We start from the raw sequence: 23827 nt of genomic DNA, 5'->3' as shown, positions 1-23827 counted from the left end.
CGACAAGCTCATTAGCAAATAAGGCAAGGTCAGGGGAAGACCAAATCCGTCTCCAAAAGGCGACCAGTCTGAACCTCGCCATCTCGTTAATTGGATTACAACCTAAGTCCAAGCAAAGGGGTATAGATGGGGTTGATTGCGGAAGCCCCACTAGATTCCGCAAGAACTTACACTGTGCTTTAAACAGACTAGAAAGATCCATGTACGCCCAAAGATCCGCTCCATATAAGATAGCAGCGTTAATCTTTGCGTCGTAGATTTTTAGCGCAGGGTGCACACGTTTAGTAATGGATCTCTTTTGTTCCTTAAGGAGACAGCCAGTTAAGCGGGCCAGTTTAAGCTGCTGTTCGACTACCTGCTCCTTCCATCGCAGGCGAAAGTCTAGTGTAACCCCTAGGTAGGACATGTGATCTACTTGTTCCAAGTTAGCACCACCCATCCTTACCGAGCTCCGAACCGAAATGTTCCTTGTAAAAACCATGAACTTAGTTTTGCCCACGTTTACCTTCAAATCATTGATGACACAAAACTCCTCAAAGCGGTTCAGTGCCCGCTGTAAACCGCTTCTGGTCTTAGAGAGGAGCAGAGTGTCATCAGCGAAGATAAGCATGGGGAACTTCTTCCCAGCCAGGGAGGGAGCGTCAGTTGGGAAGGTATTGAAAAAGTTTACTACCTGGTCAATAAATAGCAGGAAGAGAGTGGGCGCCAGGACACAACCCTGACGAACCCCGCGTGTTACTGGGAAACTGTTCGTCACTTGTCCTTGACCGCCCCACCGAACCCTAGCAAAATTGTCCTCATGCAATTTAACAATTAAATCCAGAAGTTCCAAAGGTAAACCTAGGTCTCTCAAGACGCACCACAGTTTAGCCCTCGGGACCATGTCAAAAGCAGCCTTTAGATCAATGAAAGCGGCGAAAATTTTCCCCCCGCCTAGCAGCACCACCTTCCAGTATATCAGACAAAATCTAAACACCTGGTCGATGGTGCTGATACCAGTTCTAAAGCCTGCTTGCATGGGAGACAAAATGCACTCCGAGACCATCCATCCCTGAACTCTACCTAAGATCATTCGTGCAATGACCTTTTGGAGAGAGTCAATAAGGCTGATCGGTTGATAATTGCCCGGGTTGGACCGATCCCCTTTTTTGTGGATTGGGAGGATCTCAGCCCCCTTCCAGCTCTTTGGGATTCTGGCTCCTTGGGCAATTGCATTAGCTAACCTAGTGATATACGGTATCCAAAGTTCTTGGTTGGATTTAAACAAATCAACGGGGATTAGGTCCATCCCTGGAGCCTTCCCCCGCTCAGTCAAACCCAGTGCTAATTCTGTTTCTTGTTCTGTAAAGAACAGGACCCCACCGTGATCCAACAGTGTGTACTCATAACTTAGCATAGTGGAGGATACCGAGATCTCAGACCTAAATTGGGCAGCATAGAAATCCACCCAAGTTCCGGGGGAGACATGATTTGTAGGCATTTGCGAATCTGGGTCCCTGCCCCACTTTACCAGTTCCCAGAATTTCGTCTGGTTATTGGATGTCGATGCATCCAGAAGATCGGACCAATGCCTATCTTCCCACTCTCTTTTAGCATCCCACTGGGTTTTTTTATACTGGACCCTAGCTAACTTGACATCTCTCATAACCCGTGACTTGACCGCCTTAACTAATTGGCTATAGGCCTCCCTACATTTCCCGTTGTACCATTTCTGACGGGAACCAAGTTTTTGTGGCGGGCCTGCCAAGTATGGACTGGATAAGAGAATTTTAAGCTGTTCAAAACAACCTTCGTGGGTCTTGGTAACATGATCGAGGCCAACCCCCTCGGGCACAGTGGGCATAAGTTCGTTCACCGTGTAGGTAACCAATTTTGTAATACTTTCAAGGAGGGTGGCATCACCCACTAACCTAGACCATTTCAGCCTTCTTCTGTCATTGGTCATGGTGAGATCTCCTGTCCTAAGAGTATCTGGGTTCTTCAATCTATCAGAGCCCAGAAACCTTAAACTAAGCGACAGGGGGTTGTGGTCGCTTTCTGGGCGGGATACCACTTCCATGTCGATCATATAATGCCAGAGTTCCAACTTTAGCAAAATATAATCTATACGGCTTTTCTTTAAACCATTATCATAGGTATTGCAGGCACATTGATCTGATAAGGAACGGCCATTAACTGCCCTTAAGCCCCTGTTCAAACATAGGGCCATCCAATTCAAAGCTGCCTCAGTCCCTTTGGCGATTTTGTCTATTGATAGGTCAGGAATGTTCCAAACTACATCCTCTGAGGACCCCCAACTGTCCCCAACTGCCTGGAGCGGCTCAAAGGTGCAGTTCAAGTCGCCCGCTAGGACAAAGAGATTATCACTTCCTGAACTATCAAGATACCTATCCACTACATCGACAATACCAGGGCAGCGGCCTCCAGGTAGGCCTCGTGCATAGATGTTAATAATGAACAGATCCCGATGGGCAGCTTTGCTCAACTTGATACCCAAGAGGTCTTGATGTTCCAGAGAAATTTCCGATAGATGGACTCCCAAGGATTGCTTCACCCAGATCAGTAGGCCCCCTGAAGCGCGCCCTTTGCTACCTCTGATTGCAGGTTTGGAAAAATTAATGAACCCAACCCTATGGATTGGGGCCGTAGCCCAAGTTTCCTGGAGTAATATAATATCAAAGGTATCTATTAATTCCAACCACTCCTCTGAGTGTAGCCGGCCCTTAATCCCAGCCACATTCCAGGAGGCTACCTTTAAAATATCGTGTGGAGTTGTTACATTGCTTTTATGTGATTGAATCATTGGCACAGTGGGGGCTGGGATCTCCACTACCTTCACAGGTTCAGCCCGTAACTCGAGTCTTGGGGTCATACAAGCACCATCCACCCCCACGATTTCCTCTGAAATATCCTCAATAGTTGCTTCAACCAACCCCCCCATAAGATTTAACAATGGGCCCCCCCCAACAACATGCCCCATAGAAGATTCCACCCTTCCGGGCACAGATATTACATTCCTATGGCTCTCCACAATACTGTACTCCTTACTTGGTAAATGTAGTCAATCGACAGCCTCAAGGTCAGAAAGAGGGCCGTAACGATTGAAGAGTTGAAGATGTTGGGAGTGGTAAGGTGTTCTCACAATCGAACGCCTCCTGTCTAATAATCGCTTGGGATGGGGGCCTGGTGTGAGTTTAGAATGTCTATCGGGATAAAAATAAGCAAGATCCAGTGTTTGTACATCCCCCATTCTTGCAAACCTTGCTTCCCTTCGAATAGACTCTACCACCCAGGGATCCTTAAACGATACCAGAATGCAGTCACCCTCTAAATCTTTAGTCCCAAAACCCACCCAATCAACTCTCCTCACTAATAGGATTTCGGTTGAAGTTGATGGCGGGAGAGGGCGGTTTTTATTCAGCCAGAATACTACTTTATTACGTAGGTCCCTGTCTGTCTCTTTAACACCCTCCTTGACGGGTGCTGCCCCAGTTAACACAATGGTATATTGATTAGATTCTGGGGGTAGGTCTGTGCGGAGGTGAACACCCTTAACAATGTTTCCCCCATTATGAATTGTGGGGTTACGAATAGTAGTTGGCTTTCCTAAAGGAGGCTGGGATGGGGTGCTATGTGCAACATTTACCCTGTCATCCACCCTACCAGTTTGAGCTCGTTGCGCTGATATCATAGAGGAGGTTTTACTGGATTCCTGCACCAGGGTGCCAGCACCAGCGGTGCTATCTATATCCTTGGAGCCCACCTGTGCCATAGATGTTGTTTTTACAACCCCCATTGTTTTACCAAGGCTCACATTGTCTGTGTTATTAATTATGTTTGCCTGAGAGGTAGAGGCCCCCACTACTATGGAGGGGGCAGTTAGCTTCAGGAGGAGGCGCATGTTACTGTTCGCGACAGACTCCAAGGCTTCAATTTTGATGGACATCAACCTTGTTTGCTCCAAGACGGGAAGCAGGAGGGTTTTGAACATGGCCTCCATTTTTACCAGCAGGATTTCATCGCTGTTAAAACAAGTAGGGCAAGGATCTGATGAACCGATAGGGGTTAGAGTGGGGCACAATACATTGGGATGTACCGAGGGGGGGTGTGTAGCATTTTGAAACTGCGGAGCAGCTGCATTGGATTTATTAGGAGCATTTGATTTAGGCAGCTTATCTACTCTCCCCCCATGTTTGCTTTGAGTATTTTCCCTTTTACAGGTTTTTTTTTTGATGGAGTCAGACACTTCCGGTGGCTTCGGCACCGAATTATTAATTGTGTCCACTCTGTCTATGCCACTAACATTTGACCCATTATGCTGGGTGACATCAGAGCTCAAATCAAGATTGTCTGTCGAATGTAGAGAATCCACCCCATCTCCCACAACATGCATCAGTGCCTCTGTCGTTATTGAATGTAAATGATTAGACGGGGCTTGGGCTGCAGGGCTAGAAATTGTAGCAAGGGCACCTATGGAGGAACGCTTACCGCTGACTAAATCTAGGGAGAGCCTTTTCTCGGTCATTGCTATTTCTTTTTCTAGAATCCCGGTAGCTCGGGTTATAAAAGCATCTAGTGGGCCAGAAACTATTCCCTTGGAAGTTTGCAGTTGGACTGTACGGTCTTTACCTGACCTTAGAGGCATGTTAGGGTGAAATAGAAACAAGCAATACCTTTGACAAGCCCCGAACTATAGTGATAGGTGGATGCCTGCAGTGTTAAAAAACACAATAAAATGTGAGAAAAAGGCCAAAAGATGTGGGCAAACTCAGCCTTGTCCAATCACAGGCGGGCACAGGCCAGGCCCAGACTAAACCCGGGCTAATCACAAGTTCTCAAAATTATCCTTATTACACGATAGACAATGGACAATGGCTGCTCTGTCTGGGTAAAGTCAAAAGAAGCAAACTAACGTAGGGGGGCCGACTGCCGCCGTACTCAGCAGATGGATTGCAGGACAAACGGGGTTAACAACCTGGGATGGTACCAAAGGATCGTTAGAAAGCAAAGTCCACAGTACCTTGGGGAGACCGATGGTGGTATGGCACAGCTTAGAGGGGTGGCCCCGCCCCGGCCAACTCCGGTCAGTGACGGGCAAGGACGGGCCCGCCCTTGGCCCGGGCTTCGCCCGCGCGCGTCCCGCGCAGCGAGGCAGCTCACAGCCTCAAATAGTGCCCCGGCGCTGCCTGATGACAGCAACGGCAGGCGTCGGGCGTCGGGCGCTAGGGATGCTGGGAGAGGTAGTTTTCCAGGCCATTCCCCTCACGGCGGTGAAATACGCTGGCGAAGATCGTTGCAGGTAAGGACCTGTTGTTCCCCCAAGCGCTGGCCGTTCCCCTCACGGCGGGCTCAAGAGAATTGCAAGCGTGTCAATGACTAAATGCGCGTCCCGCGCAGCGAGGCAGCTCACAGCCTCAAATAGTGCCCCGGCGCTGCCTGATGACAGCAACGGCAGGCGTCGGGCGTCGGGCGCTAGGGATGCTGGGAGAGGTAGTTTTCCAGGCCGTTCCCCTCACGGCGGTGAAATACGCTGGCGAAGATCGTTGCAGGTAAGGACCTGTTGTTCCCCCAAGCGCTGGCCGTTCCCCTCACGGCGGGCTCAAGAGAATTGCAAGCGTGTCAATGACTAAATGCGCGTCCCGCGCAGCGAGGCAGCTCACAGCCTCAAATAGTGCCCCGGCGCTGCCTGATGACAGCAACGGCAGGCGTCGGGCGTCGGGCGCTAGGGATGCTGGGAGAGGTAGTTTTCCAGGCCGTTCCCCTCACGGCGGTGAAATACGCTGGCGAAGATCGTTGCAGGTAAGGACCTGTTGTTCCCCCAAGCGCTGGCCGTTCCCCTCACGGCGGGCTCAAGAGAATTGCAAGCGTGTCAATGACTAAATGCGCGTCCCCATTTACATTTCTGTACTGACCCAATCCCACGGGTCTATGGCTTGATGCAAAATGTTCCTCGTGCTCCCTTGCTCCAGCCTCTGCAGGTCTTTCTTTGCTATCTATAACAGGAAGGCTGTTCACCCACCATGGATACATCCATGGACAGATAGGGAGCCCACCTGCAAGAGCTTTCAAGAATAGAAGTGGCCAGATGCAGAGAAGAAGCTCCACATCAATGTATTGGAACTCCGCGGCATAATACTGGGTTTACAAGTGTTCCTTCCCAGATTGGCAGGCCAGCCGGTCCTTCCCAGATTAGCAGGTCAGCTGGTCCTAGTCAGAACAGAAAACACAATGTCCAGGCTCTACAAAGTCAAGCAAGGAGGAACACAGTCCAGGATCTTTTCAGAAGAAGCTCATTTGCTGTGGAACTGGACCATTTGTCACGGGATTGACATTGTTGTGGAAGATCTGCCAGAACGATCAGGTGGATGCGCTCAGCTGTCAGATTGTCACAAGTGGGAACTAGAACAGAAACAGGTGGATTACATTTTCAATCAGTGGGGTCACCCCACAATTGATCTGTTTGCCACTCCAAGTCACAGGAAATGTCCGTCCTTCGTAAGCAGGTTCTGGGATTATTATTATTATTAACGAATTTTGTACCGCGCACGGTTACCCAGAGGCATCCCAGCGCTTATAGAGAATCAGAGCAAGCTGCCTGTGTGAAGCAGAACAGATTTAGAATTATTCTGGAAATAGATAAGTTTTCAAATGTTTCCTGAACCTGAGCAGGTTTGGTTCAGAGCGTAGTGAGAGTGGGAGGGAGTTCCAGGCGTGTGCAGTATGGATGGAAAAGCTCCTGCCACCTGAACGGGCTCTCCTAATTCTCTTTATCTGAAGGAGGTGTTTATTATCGGAGCGTAAGGCTCTGGTGGGCTTATAGGGCCGAATCATGTCCTTCAGAATAGCAGGTCCTTTCCCCTGAATGCTCTTGTGAGCAATACAGAGGGCTTTGAAGGTCACTCTCTCTTTGACCGGGAGCCAATGGAGTGCCTTTAGAGCGGGCCTGGCTGATTGCCTGGCCGGAACGTTCCGCAGCAGCCTGGCTGCCGCGTTCTGCACTTGTTGCAGGATTTTGAACGTTGATTCCGGTGCTCCGAGAAAGAGTGCATTACTGTAGTCCAGGCGTGAGATGATTAGACCTTGGACTAACAGCTTCCGGGAGAGTTCCGGTAAGAGGGGGAGAACCTTACGGGCCGAGCGGAGCAGTCCATAACACACGCCAGCGATCTTCTTGGCGTGTGTCCTAAAGGACAGATCAGGCTCCAGCCAGACCCCCAGGCTCTTAATTTCCTTCTTTGGGTCAGGCGGAGTGCCCATACAGTTGGGCCAGCTGCTCGGCGAGAGGGCGAAGTTTGAGTGGCCCAAGATCATCAGCTCAGTTTTTGAGCCGTTCAATTTGAGCGATGGGATCCAGGGATGATGGCCAATGCTCTTTTGATCAGTCAGTCCAAGATATTTGCCTACTACTTTCCTCTTTTTCCCCTGAGCCCCAGGGTGTTGCCGAAACGGTTTGCACAGAGTGAGATGGAAACCCCTGCACAGAGCAGGTTTTCAGCTCATTGTTTGGAGGCCATGCCCAGCCAACGTCCAATGGTTTCATTTCGGTAGCAGCCTCAGAAGTCTCTCACATTTGTTTTTGCGAGAGTGAGTGGTCGCCTCCAATATTGCAGGGTCCTATGCCCCACACTCTCTCCTGGTTTCCCACAGCCTCATTTGATGGTCCATGGGGATGGGCTGAAAGCTTGTCTCCTTACCTTGCCCCTTCATGACCCTGCCGCCTCCTCACACTGTGAAAGTAGTTTCAAAGTTGGCAGGTCTGTAACCTATATTTTCATTCCATCTGATTCCCAAGATGACAACTGATGACCATAGTACACATTTTAACCAGTGGCAGCTCCTCTGCAATGGCGGAGGAGCATCACCCTACTGGCTCAGAGCCAGCAGCTGAAAAATAAAACAATATTTTATTAGCGTTTTATTTTTCAGCTGCTGGCTGAGCCAGCATGTGTAGGGAGGGGTAGAGCCATGGGCGGGAGGAAGAATGGAGTGCAATGTACACTTCTAAGGGTGAATGTCTGTTTGGAAGGCCGTCTTCGGCCGGCCAAACAGACGTGCACACTTAGGTTTCTCTAACCCGGCTGTATGCCTCAGCCAGGTGGAGAAACGGCACATACTCCTTGTGCCTGAGCAGAGCATCAAACCAGCCTGCTCAGGTCAATCCCATAGCTGCTCTCATAATATGAAAGCAGCGCCTGGATTGGATCGAGACTCTGTCCCAGGGACTGCAGGAGCAGCAGGAGCATGGAGGAGCACCGAAGAGCGAGGTGGCTGCGGGATCAGGTACTTTTAAAAATGTTATTTTTCGTATTACACCGCCTCCACCGCTGCTTCTGCCCTGCTGCTCTGCCACTGCATATGGGCAGCAACTGCAACTGATTTTAACCAATGGGAGGCCTACTTACAAATGATAAATCTTGTCATAAACATATGTCGACAACCAAATTTACTTACGCCTGCCAGGAATTAACAAAGGGATTCCTGGCAGGTATAAACCCTTTCAGGTGTGCAAAGATATTTGTCAGTATTGATGGGCTCAAAGCGATCTCTTCACACCACACCCGCCCCTTCTAAGACGGTACAAGTAATTTCAAAATTGGGATGTTTATGTAACCACATAGTATGGCCATATATTATAATTCCATCTGAACCACATATCAGCTTTTTAAAGTTATGAGAGCAAAGCGACAACCAACTATTACATATGGTTCGCCTATCACCAGGGGGAAAGACACAAAACTATTGGATCTATTAGTAATTAAGGCTTATAAAACAATTTTTGTGATCCCTCATCAGTTGGCAAAGTAGAAATAAGATTGGAGTTTAGCCTCCAAAGACAGTCTATGGTGTTGCAAGGGTCTTTTTTTGCATGCATTTATTCTTTGTTTTCATCTGACCCTGTTTCCTTAGCGAACATCTGTTGGCTTGAAATAATTATTTCTGCCTATACTGTCACCTGGTGATCCTATATTTCATCTTGCCTTCAGAGTTTTGGTCTGCAGATAGGGCTCACTGAATTGACAACTTTAAACAAATTTTTAAAAAACAAAGGGTTAAGGGTCACCTCCCTTAACGTGGATGAAACAGCCTTAGCGGCAAAAACTCACGCATGGTTTGTAATTAATTCACATCAGTATCTGCGAATCTAGCTATACCTGAAGGCCTATTTCTTGGCCAAAATAAAAAATACATTTAAAAAAATGTATAAACCCAACTAGGGAGGGTATGCCGACCTGGATTCAGCAATGGCCAAGAAATAATTGTAGACTGTGGCTACGTGAAACCCAATTGCACATACTATGTGCGTGCCCTAAATTGCTAAAAATACGCCGCACACTTTCAAAACCTCTATTTCTTTTAGACTGGGGTAAGATCAGCCCGTCAGGTCCTCATTTTATGTCTATGGGGTGAGTCGATTCCACTTCTATGTCAATTGAAAACGTTTTTTGTTATTACTGAGAAATTATTGGTAACTGCTATTTAGAGTTATTTTAGTAATTCATAAATTATTGTGGTTGATTTAAGGTCGCTGACATCCTGTACGATTTAGTGCCTACACTGCTACGGTAATTATACCCAATAGGAATTATGAAAACACTGATGCACTTTCTTGGCTTGTTTGCACAATGGAACTCAATGCGTATAAATTCTATGCACTAGGATAACCTTAGATAATAGGTTTTTTAAATATACAGAGACACCTAACTGCTCACTTTCACTTTGAAACGTAATGATACAGTTTCTGTTCATAGGAATCTTTTTTATTATATTTGCACAATGTAATATGTTAACTGCTTTTATCGTATATTCCTGAGTGTAACTATAATTTTCTAGTAGATGTTATTTTTTCAATATTCCGGTACGGCATGTAACTATAAATACATTCTTTATGTACAGGCGCTTACTGTCTAAAGAAACTGTAACAGTGTCGCTTTTATCTTGTTGTGTTTTAAAGTTTTATTTGCAATGATTTTTTGGATCAAGCAATAAAGAATCAATTCAATCCATCTGAACCTCAGGACAGCAATATATGGCCATAACCCACATTTTAACCATTGTGGGCCCTATTCTCAAACATAAATGTGGTCGTAAACATGTTTACGGCAAACTTGTTTTAGGCCTGCCAGCAGTAATTCACAAAGTGATTCCAGCAAGGTGCAACCCATTCTGGTGTGTACAGATCTCAACCATGAGTTTCGAGTTTGAAAAGATCCGCTTAAAATGAAAAAGGTCCGCTCTCAATAAGTTGAAGTAGAATTTAATGCAGATCATTAGCAAAACATCCATCACCCAGCAGTTACAGAGCAACGGTTATTGGGAGTGCGGGTTAGAACGCTCGCCACGTTCCACTGGCGTTCCAATGGTGGGGGTGTGTGGAAGGAACCAAACAAGAACTAAACATAACACATCTTCCTTCCAATACAGTTTTGAGAACACAATAAGGTCAATACGTGACATAGTCTTTTTGCCAACATGGTTTGGAGTGCACCTTTCTCATGCACATCCTTTCATCAGGATTGATATCCTGGTGGTTACTGTTAGGTCTTACATTACTTTCCTTTTGGGTAGAATCATCACTCCTATTTATTTATTTATATTTATTTATAGCATTTATAAAGCGCTCTGTAACCCTACGGGCATCCTGGCGCTATGTACATAAGCTGAGAACTCTGTTGCATCGGGGGAAAAGCAGGAGGGATAGTTTATGAGTCTAGGTGGTTAAATTTTTAGGGAAAAGCCAAGTTTTCACCTTTTTTCAAAAGGCCATCAATTCATCTGTTTTCCTGATGTCAATAGGTAGTCTATTCCACAGATGTGCTGCCGCTATGCTGAAGGCTCTACCACCACAAGTGGCTTTCCTGATCCTTGGGATGTCAATAAGATTGAAAGAGGAGGATCGAAGGGACCGAGTGGGTTCGTACCACTTAAATTTATTTTGAAGTGGACGGGGGCCCATCCCATGTACTGCTTTAAAGACAGTACATAGAGATTTAAAGAGGATCCTCTGGTGAACCGGTAGCCAATGAAGATCTGTCAGGGCGAGGGTTGGAGGAGGCTCTTCGCCCTCGAGAGAGAGTCAGTTTTGCCGCAGCTGCCTGAATGCTCTGGAGTCTGGAGATCAGGTAGGCAGGGGATTCCAGTAACAGAGAGTTAAAGTAATCTAGGCGGCTAAGGATGGTACTTCTTACTATGGTGGCTCTAACCTGTGTTGGTAGAAGAGGCAGCAGCTTACGCAGTCCTCTTATTAAAGCAAAGCAGCTACCTGCCTGCTTGTTAACATTGGTCTCGAGACTCAGATTTTCATTAAAACTGTCTCCGAGGTTCCTTACAGACTTTACCGGAGTTAACAACTCCCCTGGCTCCAGAGGCCAGAAGTCCATAGGTAGACTTCTAGTGATTCTGCCTACTTTGCAATGCATTATTTCAGTTTTGTCACTGTTAAATTGTAAAGAATTCTGTTTGAGCCAGGATGTCATTTCCCGCATACAGGTGTGAAAAGTCTCGAGTGAGTCTGCCTGGGTACCGTCAAGAGAGATCATCAGCTGCGTGTCATCCGCATAGTTGACCGCGCTGATGCCGTAAGTCTTGATGATGCCCATCAGGGGTTGCATATAAACATTAAAAAGTATTGGACTGATTGCAGATCCCTGTGGGACCCCAAATGGGACTGGAGCAAACTCTGATTGGTACGGAGGAATTGCTAATGCCTGCCATCTGTCTGTCAGATAGGAGTGAAACCAGCCAAGCGCAGCTCCCCCGACTCCGATGCTCTTCAATCTGGTCAGCAGAATGTCGTGGCTCACCGTATCGAAAACGGCGGACAGGTCAAGCAAGATTAGAATTGCTGATTCTCCCCTGTCCGCCCTCATTCGTAGGTCGTCCAATACTGTCAACAGAGCTGACTCGGTTCCATGAGCTGGTCTAAAGCCGAATTGCTCCTCCTCCAAGATGTTATTAGTTTCCAGGAAGAGGGCGAGACCTCTACTGACCAGCCGTTCCATGATCTTAATTGGATATGGCAGGAGTGATATAGGTCGGTAGTTTTTATGGCAGCTCGGGTCGAGATTAGATTTTTTCAGCAGGGGGGTGACGACTGCTAATTTCCAGTCCTTTGGTACAAAGCCTATGTTGAAAGACTGCATGCACAGCTGTCGAAGTACTGGAAAAAACTCGTTCCCAAATTCCTTTACTATTTTGTGGGGAAGGGGGTCCAACGGGGATCCTGATGTTATATTGAGGGCTGTCTTTACAAATTCTAGTTCTGTCGGGGTTTCAAAATTCTCCAAGGTAGCCCTTGGAGTGAAGGGTCTTATATTTCCTTCGCTCTTCTCCCTGTTCCTGATGTTACTGTTGCCCTGCACTGGAGGGAAGGAAGCATCCTTCATACCCTCGATTATTTTTGCGACTTTTTCCTGAAAGAAGGAAGCTAAACCATCGCATAGCTCTTGTGAGGGTCTAATTTGACTGTTTGCACATTCAGGATGAGACAGCTCTTTGACTATCCTGAATGTATCACGGGATTTGTTGGAGCTATTAAGTATTAAGTCTGCAACGTAGTTTGCTTTGGCAATATTGATCTCCTTCTCCAATTGTCTGCCTCCAGGTCAGCTTCTCCTGCTCTAGATAGTTTTTTCTCCAATGCCTCTCCGCCCTTTTACAGATAATTTTCAGTTCTTTCAGTTTATCTGTGTACCAGGGCGCAGAGGGTTTCCCTCTTTTTCTAATAACTTTCAGTGGTACAATATCGTTAAGTTGCCTGGTTACCTCTTTACATAATAGATGGTAATTGGTGGTGATATCGTTCTCTAAATCAAACGAATTCCCAACTTGACAGAAATCGAGCCTCCCTTCCTCTTTCCTTTTTAGCAGACCCTTCCAATCACGGCTGGTGAAGATCCTGGTCTGTGTGTTTGTTGACTCTATGTTAATCAGAGTATAGATGTTAAATATTACAAGATGGTGGTCTGACCAGTCTACTGGTAGAGTTGGTCCCAAAGTGATGAGATCCTCTGCAGCGAATATTAGGTCCAATATATTCCCTTGCCTATGTGTGGGGGTAATTATCCATTGTTTCAGACCCAGGTTGTTACAGGATTGTATAATATTGTATAAGGCCGTGTGTAATTGGTCGTTATCCCACAAGTTAAAATCTCCCAATACCAGTAACCTGCTGTGTGATATTGACATATTATTGATAACAGTGATCAGTTCCTGTTGTTGCATTGCATTGAAGTGCCCCGGTGTCCTATAGCAGATTAGGCCCGTAATGCAATGGCCTGAGTCAAGTCTGATCGATATCCCGAGAATTTCGGCACATGAGACAGTATCAATACACAGAGTTACAATATTTAGCTCTTCCCTGAAGATGATTCCTATTCCTCCCCCTCGCCCCGTGGACCTGGGTTTATGGGCAATCTTGTATCCTGCCGGACATGCTGGCCCTAACTCTGAATCTGCTCCCACCGTAGTCCATGTCTCGGTTAAAAATAAAATGTCCAGGTTATTGGATTCGATTAACAGCTGTATTTCCGTAGCATGTTTCGGAAGGGATCTAACGTTTAATAGTCCACTGATTAGTTCTCCCTTAGTGGGAGAAAAAGTTTGATGTCTGGGGTCTGATCCTGATTAGATGGTGATTTCAATGGGAGGGGCTTAATATGTGGCAGATGCCCAGCACAGTTGGGACAGGGATTCTTATCTTCAAACGCCAAGTTAGGGACTAGGCGTGGGCAATGGGCTCTGCCAGACAGTGGGTCCAGCAGCATCAGTGCTTCCCTACTATATCTGAGGGCTCCGGGGTTCAAAGACGATCGGGCAGGGGGGTAGCCCTAAGCCCGGTCTCGGCGCGGACGAGCGCAGACGAGCTTGCCTTAAGCGCGCCTTCGGCGCGCAATCGGCGCGCCCGCTGCGCTTCTGGCAGAAGCACATCCTTAAAGGAAGTAGGGGAGAGTGAACGGGGGATGTGGCTGCTGACAGTGGGCGTGCCTATCAATCCGGCCAATGACGTGCGGTCCTTGGGAAACACCCGCCCGCGTCAGCGTTCTGCCCGCTGTGCGAGGAGATGAAGCCTATCTCCCTTTAAAATACAACAGACACTAGTAGTTGCACAATTAAAACCAAGATTTCAATTCCCAGAGTCCCTGCTCCCGGCTGTGCCTCAGGAGTAATAGCTAAAGACGCTGCACTCATATCCAAACGCGCATTTTATACCAAATAGGGGGCGTGGCTGCTGACAGTGGGCGTGCCTATCAATCCGGCCAATGACGTGCGGTCCTTGGGAAACACCCGCCCGCGTCAGAGTTCTGCCCGCTGTGCGAGGAGATGAAGCCTATCTCCCTTTAAAATACAACAGACACTAGTAGTTGCACAATTAAAACCAAGATTTCTATTCCCAGAGTCCCTGCTCCCGGCTGTGCCTCAGGAGTAATAGCTAAAGAACTGTTCTGTCAACACTCCAATACTGGCCATCATCCAACTTTACAACATTCTTAAATATCTTGCTTACCACTTTTTTCCCCGAGAATTTAGAACAGCCAGACATTACAAAATTAGGTAATTTCACATTTACAACATCACCTACTTCGAAGACTCTAGGCGGCCTCTGTATTCTTTCATTGTACCTATCCACATATTTCCTTTGATTGAGTTGTATCTTTTCCATGATCGTACCTCTACTCACTTCCTCTTCTCTTCCCCCAACAAGCCACAATGGGCTTAACTTGGTACCTGGCTCTCTACCTTTAAGAGATTTAAATGGTGACACGCCAGTGACTGAGTGAGGAGTGATAAGATAAGACCAAACCATGTCCTCCAGTGCTTTCCCTACATTGCTGCTATTTTTAACATTGAGTTGGATGCAGTCCTTAATCATGCGATTTATGCGCTCTACCAGCCCATTTGCCCTAGGGCAGTACAGTGGTGTAAGTTGATGTACAACCGAAAACTTGTGCAGGAACTCTTTCATACATGCAGATGTAAATTGGACCCCATTATCTGTGACCAAAATCTGTGGTACCCCTTCGGTACGAAAAACTCCTTGGAGGAAACTCTTTACACTTTCAGTAGTGATGTATTCTACTACCTTGACAATTATCCATTTCGAATGGTAGTCACCTAATGTAATAATAAATCTACCGCCTAGTCCTCTTACATTTAGTGGGCCAACAATGTCCATGGCTAATTTGACCCAAGGAGCAGTAGGAACTTCCACTGGAGAAATTTTCCTTTTGCTCACCACTTTACTCTTGTCACTCATGGTGCAAGGTATGCACTCTCTTACTTCCCTCTCCACCATGGTGTCCATTTTCGGCCACCAATAATGTAGTCGAATTTTACTTTTGGTTTTGCTGCAACCTTAATGACCCTCATGTGCCAAATGTAATACTTTTTCTCTTATGCCCTCTGGAGGTACCAGTTTGTTCCCTCGATATAGATTAATACCTTGTACATGTAACTCGTTTCTCACTTCCCAAAACACCTCCTCACCCTTGTCCACACCCTTGTCCAACATTTTTGGACTGCACGGCCACCCCTCCTGGATAAGCTTTTTCACCCTTGGAAACAACTCATCCTTAGATAAAGCTTCCTCCCATTCTGATTTGTCCAACCCATCAGAGACTGCAGACACTACAATTTCTTCTCCAGGTTCCTCCTCACTTTCCTGATTCTTTAGCGGTAACCTGGACAAGCAATTGGCTGCCTGATTCTTTTGCCCAGGTATGCACACCACTTCAAAATTGTAACCCTGGAGGCCTAGGAACCATTTTGATATCCTAGGTGTGGACCTTCCTAGATTTTTTGTTGAAAAAATACTTACTAAGGGCTTGTGATCTGTCCTTACCATAAAGGGTATGCCCCACACAAATGTTCTGAAATGCAATATGGCCCAATAACATGCTAACGCCTCCCTTTCGATTACTGAGTAGCGTGATTCAGCTGCAGTCAGAGCTCTTGATGCAAATGCCACTATCCTTTCTCCATTTTCAGTCACTTGACTGAGAGTAGCTCCAACCCCCTTTAAACTCGCATCTGTAGTAATGATGGTGCGTTTACTAGTGTCGAAACATCCTAGGAATGGTGCCTCTGATATACCGTCTTTAATCATTCTGAAAGCCTCATTACATTTCCCACCCCACTCAAATTTAGTACCTTTCTTCAGTAAGCACCTCAAGGGGTAAGTAGTGTCAGCAAAGTTCTTTATAAACTTTGAGTAATACTCTGACAGCCCCAAGAAGGACTTGATCTCTTCCTTGTTAGTAGGACATGGCTCTAATTTAATGGCATCTACCAGATTTGTTTTAGGCTTGATTCCTTCTTGTGAGATGACATGCCCTAAATAAGTAACTGAACGGACACCTATCTGGCACTTTTCCTTCTTCAAGGTAAGGCCTGCCTCCTTCAATCTACTTAGAACCAAACGTAGTTTCCCATTGTGTTCAGCCTCATTTTTTCCATACACTAACAAGTCATCTTGGAAACATAAAACTTGCTACAACCCTTCCAAAATTTTCTGCATTGCCCTTTGGAAAACTGCCGCCGCTGAGGCTAAGCCAAATGGCATTCTACAAAATTGGAATACCCCAAACAGCGTTATGAACGTTGTCAATGCTTTACTATCAGGGTGAAGTCTTATTTGATGGTAAGCTGATGACAGATCAATTACTGAGAAGAGTTCAGCTCCACATATCTGGTTTAACATTTCATTAATATTTGGCAAAGGGTGCCTATCAATCCATATGTTCTTGTTTAACTCTCTTAAATCTATGCATAACCTGATGCTGTTAGTATTCCCTTTAGCTGTGATAACTATGGGTGCAACCCACTCAGCACATTCCACCGACTCTATGACCCCTTGACTAAGGAGTCTGTCGAGTTCCACCCTCAATGGTTCTTTCATCATGATCGGAATATTCCTACATTTATGAGCTACTGGCTTTGCTCCCACCTTCAATTTTATTCTATGTTGGTATTCTTTCATGCACCCCAGTTGGTCTGTGAAAATTTCAGGAAATTCATCAAAAATCTCTGCTCCACACACACCTCTTCCCACCAACATAACCGGAGTATCAGCGCTGGGGTCCAACTTCATTCCAAGGTCTCTCTGGTGTCCCCATCCTAGCAAGTTTGCCCCTTTCTTTGCGATATACATTTTTCCAACTGTGCGCCTGTTCTTGAATGATATCCTCATAATGGCTACTCCATCTAAGGGAATAGGATCCTTGTTATACCCTACAGGTATTACATCTGGAGTGTGTACTTCAATCTTCTCCTCCTTAAATTTCTTCCAAAATGTCTCACTATTCATGAACGTGAATGGTGAACAAGAATCTGCAAACATCTCCACCTTTTCTCCATCTAGCCCTATTTCGCATTTAGGTAGCTCAATGTGGTTCACACTGCTTCCGTCCAAAACCCTCACTTGTAACACAAAGTTCCTTCTGTATCCTTCCCCATTCTCTACACTGTTCACTGTTCTGCTTGACATATCTTTGCACGCTCTTGCAAAGTGTCCTTTGCGATTGCAAATTCTGCACGTAGCTGTTCTTGCCATACAATTCATACTATTAGCCAAATGCCCACTACTCCCACATCTGAAGCCTTTCAACGTGTTCTCACTGTACATCTTCTCTTTATTGATCACCTCCTTTCCTTTTCTCTTCTTTACATTCTTTATAGCACAAACCTCTCTTAGTTCCTCACTTACCTCATTCACACTGTTTTCACCCGTTGTGTTCATTTCCTTCTTGCATTCCACCGTATGCTCAACACTCTTGGCAATATCTATTGCCATTTTCAAGTCTGGATTTCCTACAAGTAATTTTCCCTGAATCTTCTTGTTATTTGTACAGCGTACAAGTTGGTCACGTATCAAGGATTCTGTAAGATCATTAAATTCACATGTATTTTCGAGCCCTCTTAAACTAGCAATGTAGTTTCCTACCTTCTCATTCTTTCCTTGAACCCTTCCATAAAATGTATGTCTTTCAAGAACCACATTAATTTTGTCTGCAAATTGAAGTTCTAGCTTCCTCATACGACAATCATATACATCTCCCCCTTCTTCATCTGCTTCCTCATCCTCTACCTCTGGCAAGCTATCGAAGATCTTCCTTCCCTCTGCCCCTAGATTATGAAGCAGAATATGCTGTCTCCTTATTGCTGAAAACCCACTTGCCCCTATAGCAATGAGGTAAGATTCAAAGCCTTTCTTCCATTCTTTCCATGTGACTAGCGGTTCCCCTGCTTCGGATAAAAATGGTGTTGGTTGTAGCATACTTGCTGCTGCCATAATGATCACTCTATCACACACACACACAAGTACTGACTTTACCTCACGTATGGTCCTTCACCCTACGCACTATCAAAATTACTTCACTATACTCCTTAAAATGTATTTTTTTTAAATTGTCTCGAGTTCCTCTATTCCTTTCACAACTTTATAAGTGTCTTTACAGTCACTAAGTTCCAGTAGATAGAAATCTTCCTGACTACCCCTCCGATATTCTTTTCACTCACGACGATAACTTTCTCACCATATTTCTTCCAGGTCAGTTTCCACCTACTGCCTCTTCCGATTGAGTTCTCCTCAATTAAAGTTTCCTCCTGTCTCCGTCCAGGCGTCCTTAGATTTTTCACGTCTCACAGCAATGCTGTGCCAGTCTTTATCTCCTTCTCACGCACCGCTGGTAACCATCTTACGTGTATTTACTTCAATTCACGCTGCGCATGCCTGACGAAAATTCGCCCCTCTTCAGGTTTCGCTCACGCGCAGATGCCCCTTTCAGTCAGCTCCGTCGGTGCTCTGCGCAAGACTGCACTCGTTTCCTCTCCTCACCACACCGCGCATTTGCTTGCTCTTCACACTAACTTCTACGCAACATCCGAGTCTTCCACCTGTTCACTTAATTTTCTTTCAACACACGCGCTGCACGTCCGAGGAAACCTCTGCTACTCACGTCTCTGTTATTCCTCTTGTACTTCCTCACTTCCTTCAAGATTTTCCTCAGATTTCACCGTACTCTCTCTACGCACGTACCTCTGAGAACATCTCTGTACCATGCGTATTAGGATCGTGAAACAGTGAGTCTTCTTTATAATGTATACCGTATTTTCTTCACTTCTCTGCTTCTTTTACTTTTATTCCTGCTGCGGCCACACACGGAGGGGATGAGATGCTTCGTCCTCCACACGAATACTCGTCGCCAATGAAAAGATCCGCTTAAAATGAAAAAGGTCCGCTCTCAATAAGTTGAAGTAGAATTTAATGCAGATCATTAGCAAAACATCCATCACCCAGCAGTTACAGAGCAACGGTTATTGGGAGTGCGGGTTAGAACGCTCGCCACGTTCCACGGGCGTTCCAATGGTGGGGGTGTGTGGAAGGAACCAAACAAGAACTAAACATAACAGAGTTCTCAGTAAATAAACAAGCAAAAAAAGTCCTTTGCATTTTCTTGTCTTATAGAAATATGCTTGTGAAAAGACTGCATGTTAAATTGTATTATTTTTGTTTTAGCCAGAAGGTCAACGCCTCTCTTGGAATATATTAAAAACAGAAAATTAGAAAAGCAGGTAGGCATACATTTTAAGCATGTTTTTTTCTGACCACACAAATTCAAGAAGACATCGGAGACCCATTAAAAAATGTGTTAACATTTTATTTCTATAGAAAATTAGAGAAGAAAAAAGAGAAGAGCGAAGAAGAAGGGAACTGGAGAAAAAACGCATCCGAGAGGAAGAAAAACGAAAGCGTAAAGATGATGAAAGACGAAAAAGGAAAGAGTCTGAGAAGCAGAGAAAAGTTTCAGAAAAAGATACACAGATTCAGGTTAAGTTACTTCTAATTCGTCGAACATTTGCTTTGGTAAAATCCTAAATAAATGTTGTTTTACTAGTAATAGTAGATTTTTGAGCTATTTTTGTTTCAGGCTTTGTTTTTCCTTGAAAATATTAATGAATAACCACAATTATTGACTTATTATTTCTAGTAGCTTTTGTAATGACCCATGACATTGAAAATATATTAAGGAAGCAAAATTAAAAACTATCAATTCAGGCCCTTATCCACCTGTTGCTTACAACTGCTCAAAGTTAAGCCCTTGGGAAATGCTTACTTGTTATAATACAGGGCAGTACAAGATACTTTAGTAGTAGTCAGCTAAGCAGTCGCGGGTCGGCAGTCCCCCTGCCCCGGTAGTGCAAGTGATGGGGCTTCCCTAGGCCTCCCCGCTCCCTCTTCTCTTCCCGCTACCACCTCCACCCTCCCCGTAATACCTTCTCTACTGTCCTCGTTGCGAGTTCCGGCCAGTTGTCTAGTCCTGCCCTCCAGGTGATGGCTCAGGATCTGCGGGAGGGATCAGACACGCTCCTAGCCCCGTGGTTGGAGGGTGCGGCTCGGGAGTGTGGTCGCTGCCTCACTATGAACTTCCAGCTCCGGGTTGGGAGAGGCAGAGACAGCATCGGAGACTGCTGAGGAGGTGTACAGAGGCAGGTTCGAGATTTCAGCTCCAAACCGGAGACCTATTTGGTTGAAGGCGGTGCGGCAAGGACAGGTCTGAGGGAAGGGCCAGCTGAAGGTGGTAAAATGGCTCTAGAGGCGGCTGGAGCCGCAGGGGATTTGTTGTATTCGGCCCGGCCCTATTTAATGGCACCATGTTCTATACACCTCCTGTGACTTCTCTGAAAACCCTGGGTGGCACCCAGCGAGTTAGGAGGGGGGAGGGCCAGTATCCTATGGAGAGGAGCAGAAACCAGCTAACGAAAAAAGGCTTCTGTACCGAGAGTGCGGATTACACCCTCACTAAAATCCTATTATAAAGTTCTCCCAGCACCAGCTTCAATCCCCACTCAGGAACGTGCCTTCGGGACTGTTAAGTGCACTAGGATGGAGGCGAGTCAGCCTCGGGAGGCACTAGGGGTAACCTCTCCCTCCGCCCTTCCCATCTAGCTCTCCACACTCGCCCATAGTGACTACAGTGGAATCCAGCAGCTCTAGAATGACCACACACCCCTCAATCCCTTCTACAAACAGATTTACCATGCTGGAGCTACAAGAAGAGGCTAATCAGGATGAACAGCCAATATTAATGCAGCACGTTCCAAGCCTTTGTCAAGCTCCTCAGACAACCCCTGAGACTTTGGCTGATATCCTTTTAGCCCTCAAGGAGGAGATGGGGAACAGGTTTACGGTATCTGAAAACAACCAGGTGGCGATACAGGCCTCCTGCGTAGTTCTAGCACAGAAGCTGGAAGAAGTATCTCTAAGAATTGATACTCTGGAGCAGGAAATCCCTAAGATAAAGGAGGCACTTGATACATCTTCAGCAGAGATGAATAGATTATTGAAACAGAATAAAGAAATGGGGGATGACCTAGAGCGTCTTGAGAATCACTCAAGAAAGTACAATTTGAGACTGATTAATGTCCCAGAAGCCCTAGAAGGGTCTGATATTAGGGCTTTTGTGATCTCGCTGTTAAGAGACACAGTTCTTAAAAACTGACAAGTCATAGACCTATCCACGGAGATACAGCAGGTCCATTGAGATCCTTACAAGAGAAACCCCGCAAGACAGAAGCCTAGGAAAACTTTAATACATTTTCTTACGTACACCACAAGTTAGGCTATTTTATCGATAGCACTTAAGGAAGGCTCACTGTCGTCTGGATCATTCTCTTTATCATTTAGATCGGATGTGTGCCACACTACTACCTAGAAGCAATGGGAAATGGGTAAGCAGATGGAGGAGCTGAATAAACTGGGCGCTAAGGCACAGTTAAGATTACTAGCCTCACTCTGCGCAATGTGGAACAATCATTTGTATGTGCATCGCTCAGTGAAGGGCTGTGTTATAAAATTGTTTAAAACAGATAAAACTGGGAGGTGGCTTATTGCCCTTTTAGACCTTGGAGGGACGGAGTTAGCCTGCACATCATTTTAGGGCCCAAATATTGACAATCCTACTCATTTATGTAACCTACAATGGAACTTGATGGAAGTCTCTGCCCCTATGATAATAGAGGGGATTTCAATGTTCTGCATGACCCTCTGCTTGATAGATCAAATCAAAGTCGACATATGGGGGCTCCTCGAGTCTGCCAGGCCCTAAACAAAATGATGCATGATCTGGAACTTTTAGATATATGGAGGGCTAAGAAGGGCAATACCCATGAATTTACTTTCCGGAGTAAAAAACATGGAAATTTCTCAAGAATCAACTATTTGCTGGCAGCAGATCTATTATGGATACCATTACATCTATTAATATCTACCCAAGTCATATTTCAGATCAAGTGACTTATAGAGGCGGACAACGGCGGACAAGATGACCGCACTCAACCTGTAGTTTTCCCTTAGTATGGTCGTTAGGGTGTGCACAGACTACTCCAGCACCAGCCGCTGTTTGGTGCTAACTGCAAAGCAGGAAGATACAGAACTCAAAGATTGGAGAGGTGCACCACCAGTTAGGTGTGGGAGAATGTAATTCCAATAAATCTCCATCTAGGTCTCGATGGTTGACTACTTCCTACCAGAATGATGGCGATCGCTGAGTGATCTGAAATATGAAACCAAAAGATTGGAGAGGTGTACCACCAGTTAGGTGTGGGAGAATGTAATTCCAATAAATCTCATAATTTGATGGTGTTGGTATTTTAAACAGTCTTTTATTATAGAAGATCCAGATTAAAGAAACTTTCATTTGTTTGAACGAAACGCGTTGGCTGAAAGTTTCTTTAATCTGGATCTTCTATAATAAAAGACTGTTTAAAATACCAACACCAAGGGACCTTTTACTGTGAAGAAGGTCTTGGATCATTGTGTCATCCTGAACAATGGGGAGTGCTGGAACTTTAGACGAGTGGCTCTTTATGAAAGGGTCAAGGGTCCCTTGAACTTGGACAACCCTCTTGCAATCTTGACCTTAACTAAATCACCCACCCGGAAAGGACGCCGAGTGAACGAAGAAACAACAGAAGAGGGGTTCTTTTGCAAGGACACCACCCGCTTCATCCAAGCAGGAACAAGTTTGGAACCAGGCGTGCGCCCTCTCATTAGTTGGAAAGGTGACTGATGCCCCTCTACCAAGGATGTAGTGCGATAGGCCCACAACATCTCATCAACCATCTTCCTTACAATGAGACCCTCAGAAGAAGCCATTTGAATAATGCCCTTCACCACTCTGTTAGCCCTTTCACAAATCCCATTGCCCTGAGGGTTGTACAAGGAGGTACGATGAAGAGCAATACCGCAACCCTTAAGGAAAGACTGCATTTCCAAAGAGGTGAGTTGGGTACCATTGTCCGTGATGAGCACCGACGGAAGACCCTCATCTCTAAACAAACCACCCAAAAATCCAATAGTCCTTTCAGTAGTAATGTTGTTAGTGAATTCCACCACCAACCACTTTGAGTACACATCAACAACCACAATGGCATACCTGTCCTTCTCATGAAGTTCACCCATTGGACCAATAAAGTCCAAACAAATACTGTGCCACGGTGAACCAGGGTTTTGTATGTGAGTTTGTGAGGAGCTGGGACCAACCTTAAGTCTCTTTTCGCCCTCCTTACAAGTAGAACAATTCACCACCCAGTCCACCACCTGTGCATCCATACCCGGCCACCAGAAATTATCTCTCAACCGACGTTGTGTGAGAGTTTGGCCCAAATGGCCCTCATGGGCCAGAGCCAACAACTTCCTTCTCAAACCACCGGGAGGTACAAACCTTTCGCCTTTGACAATTAAATTATCCGTAATAAGAGAAAGATCCTCCAAAACTTTTAGAAAAGGACGTACCGAAACTGAAACAGTACTCTCCCTCCTAGAACTAAG

The 23827-nt window shown here is 45.8% G+C and overlaps 1 protein-coding gene across 3 annotated transcripts in view; it reads left to right on the top strand.

Moving 5' to 3' along the window:
• UPF3A (UPF3A regulator of nonsense mediated mRNA decay) overlaps positions 1 to 23827 on the top strand; it is a 508452-nt gene that overhangs the window by 335948 nt on the left and 148677 nt on the right. For all 3 annotated transcript variants that reach the window (XM_085620493.1, XM_085620494.1, XM_085620492.1), the window contains exons 6-7: positions 19514 to 19569; positions 19667 to 19825. In XM_085620493.1, coding sequence (XP_085476619.1) covers positions 19514 to 19569; positions 19667 to 19825 — 215 coding nt within the window. The remainder of the gene's footprint in view (positions 1 to 19513; positions 19570 to 19666; positions 19826 to 23827) is intronic.

The sequence above is a fragment of the Triturus cristatus genome, chromosome 8, assembly GCF_964204655.1.
Source record: "Triturus cristatus chromosome 8, aTriCri1.1, whole genome shotgun sequence".
NCBI classification, from domain to species: domain Eukaryota; kingdom Metazoa; phylum Chordata; class Amphibia; order Caudata; family Salamandridae; genus Triturus; species Triturus cristatus.
Note: the sequence above shows the minus strand (reverse complement) of the source record. Positions and strands in the feature narration are given on the sequence as shown.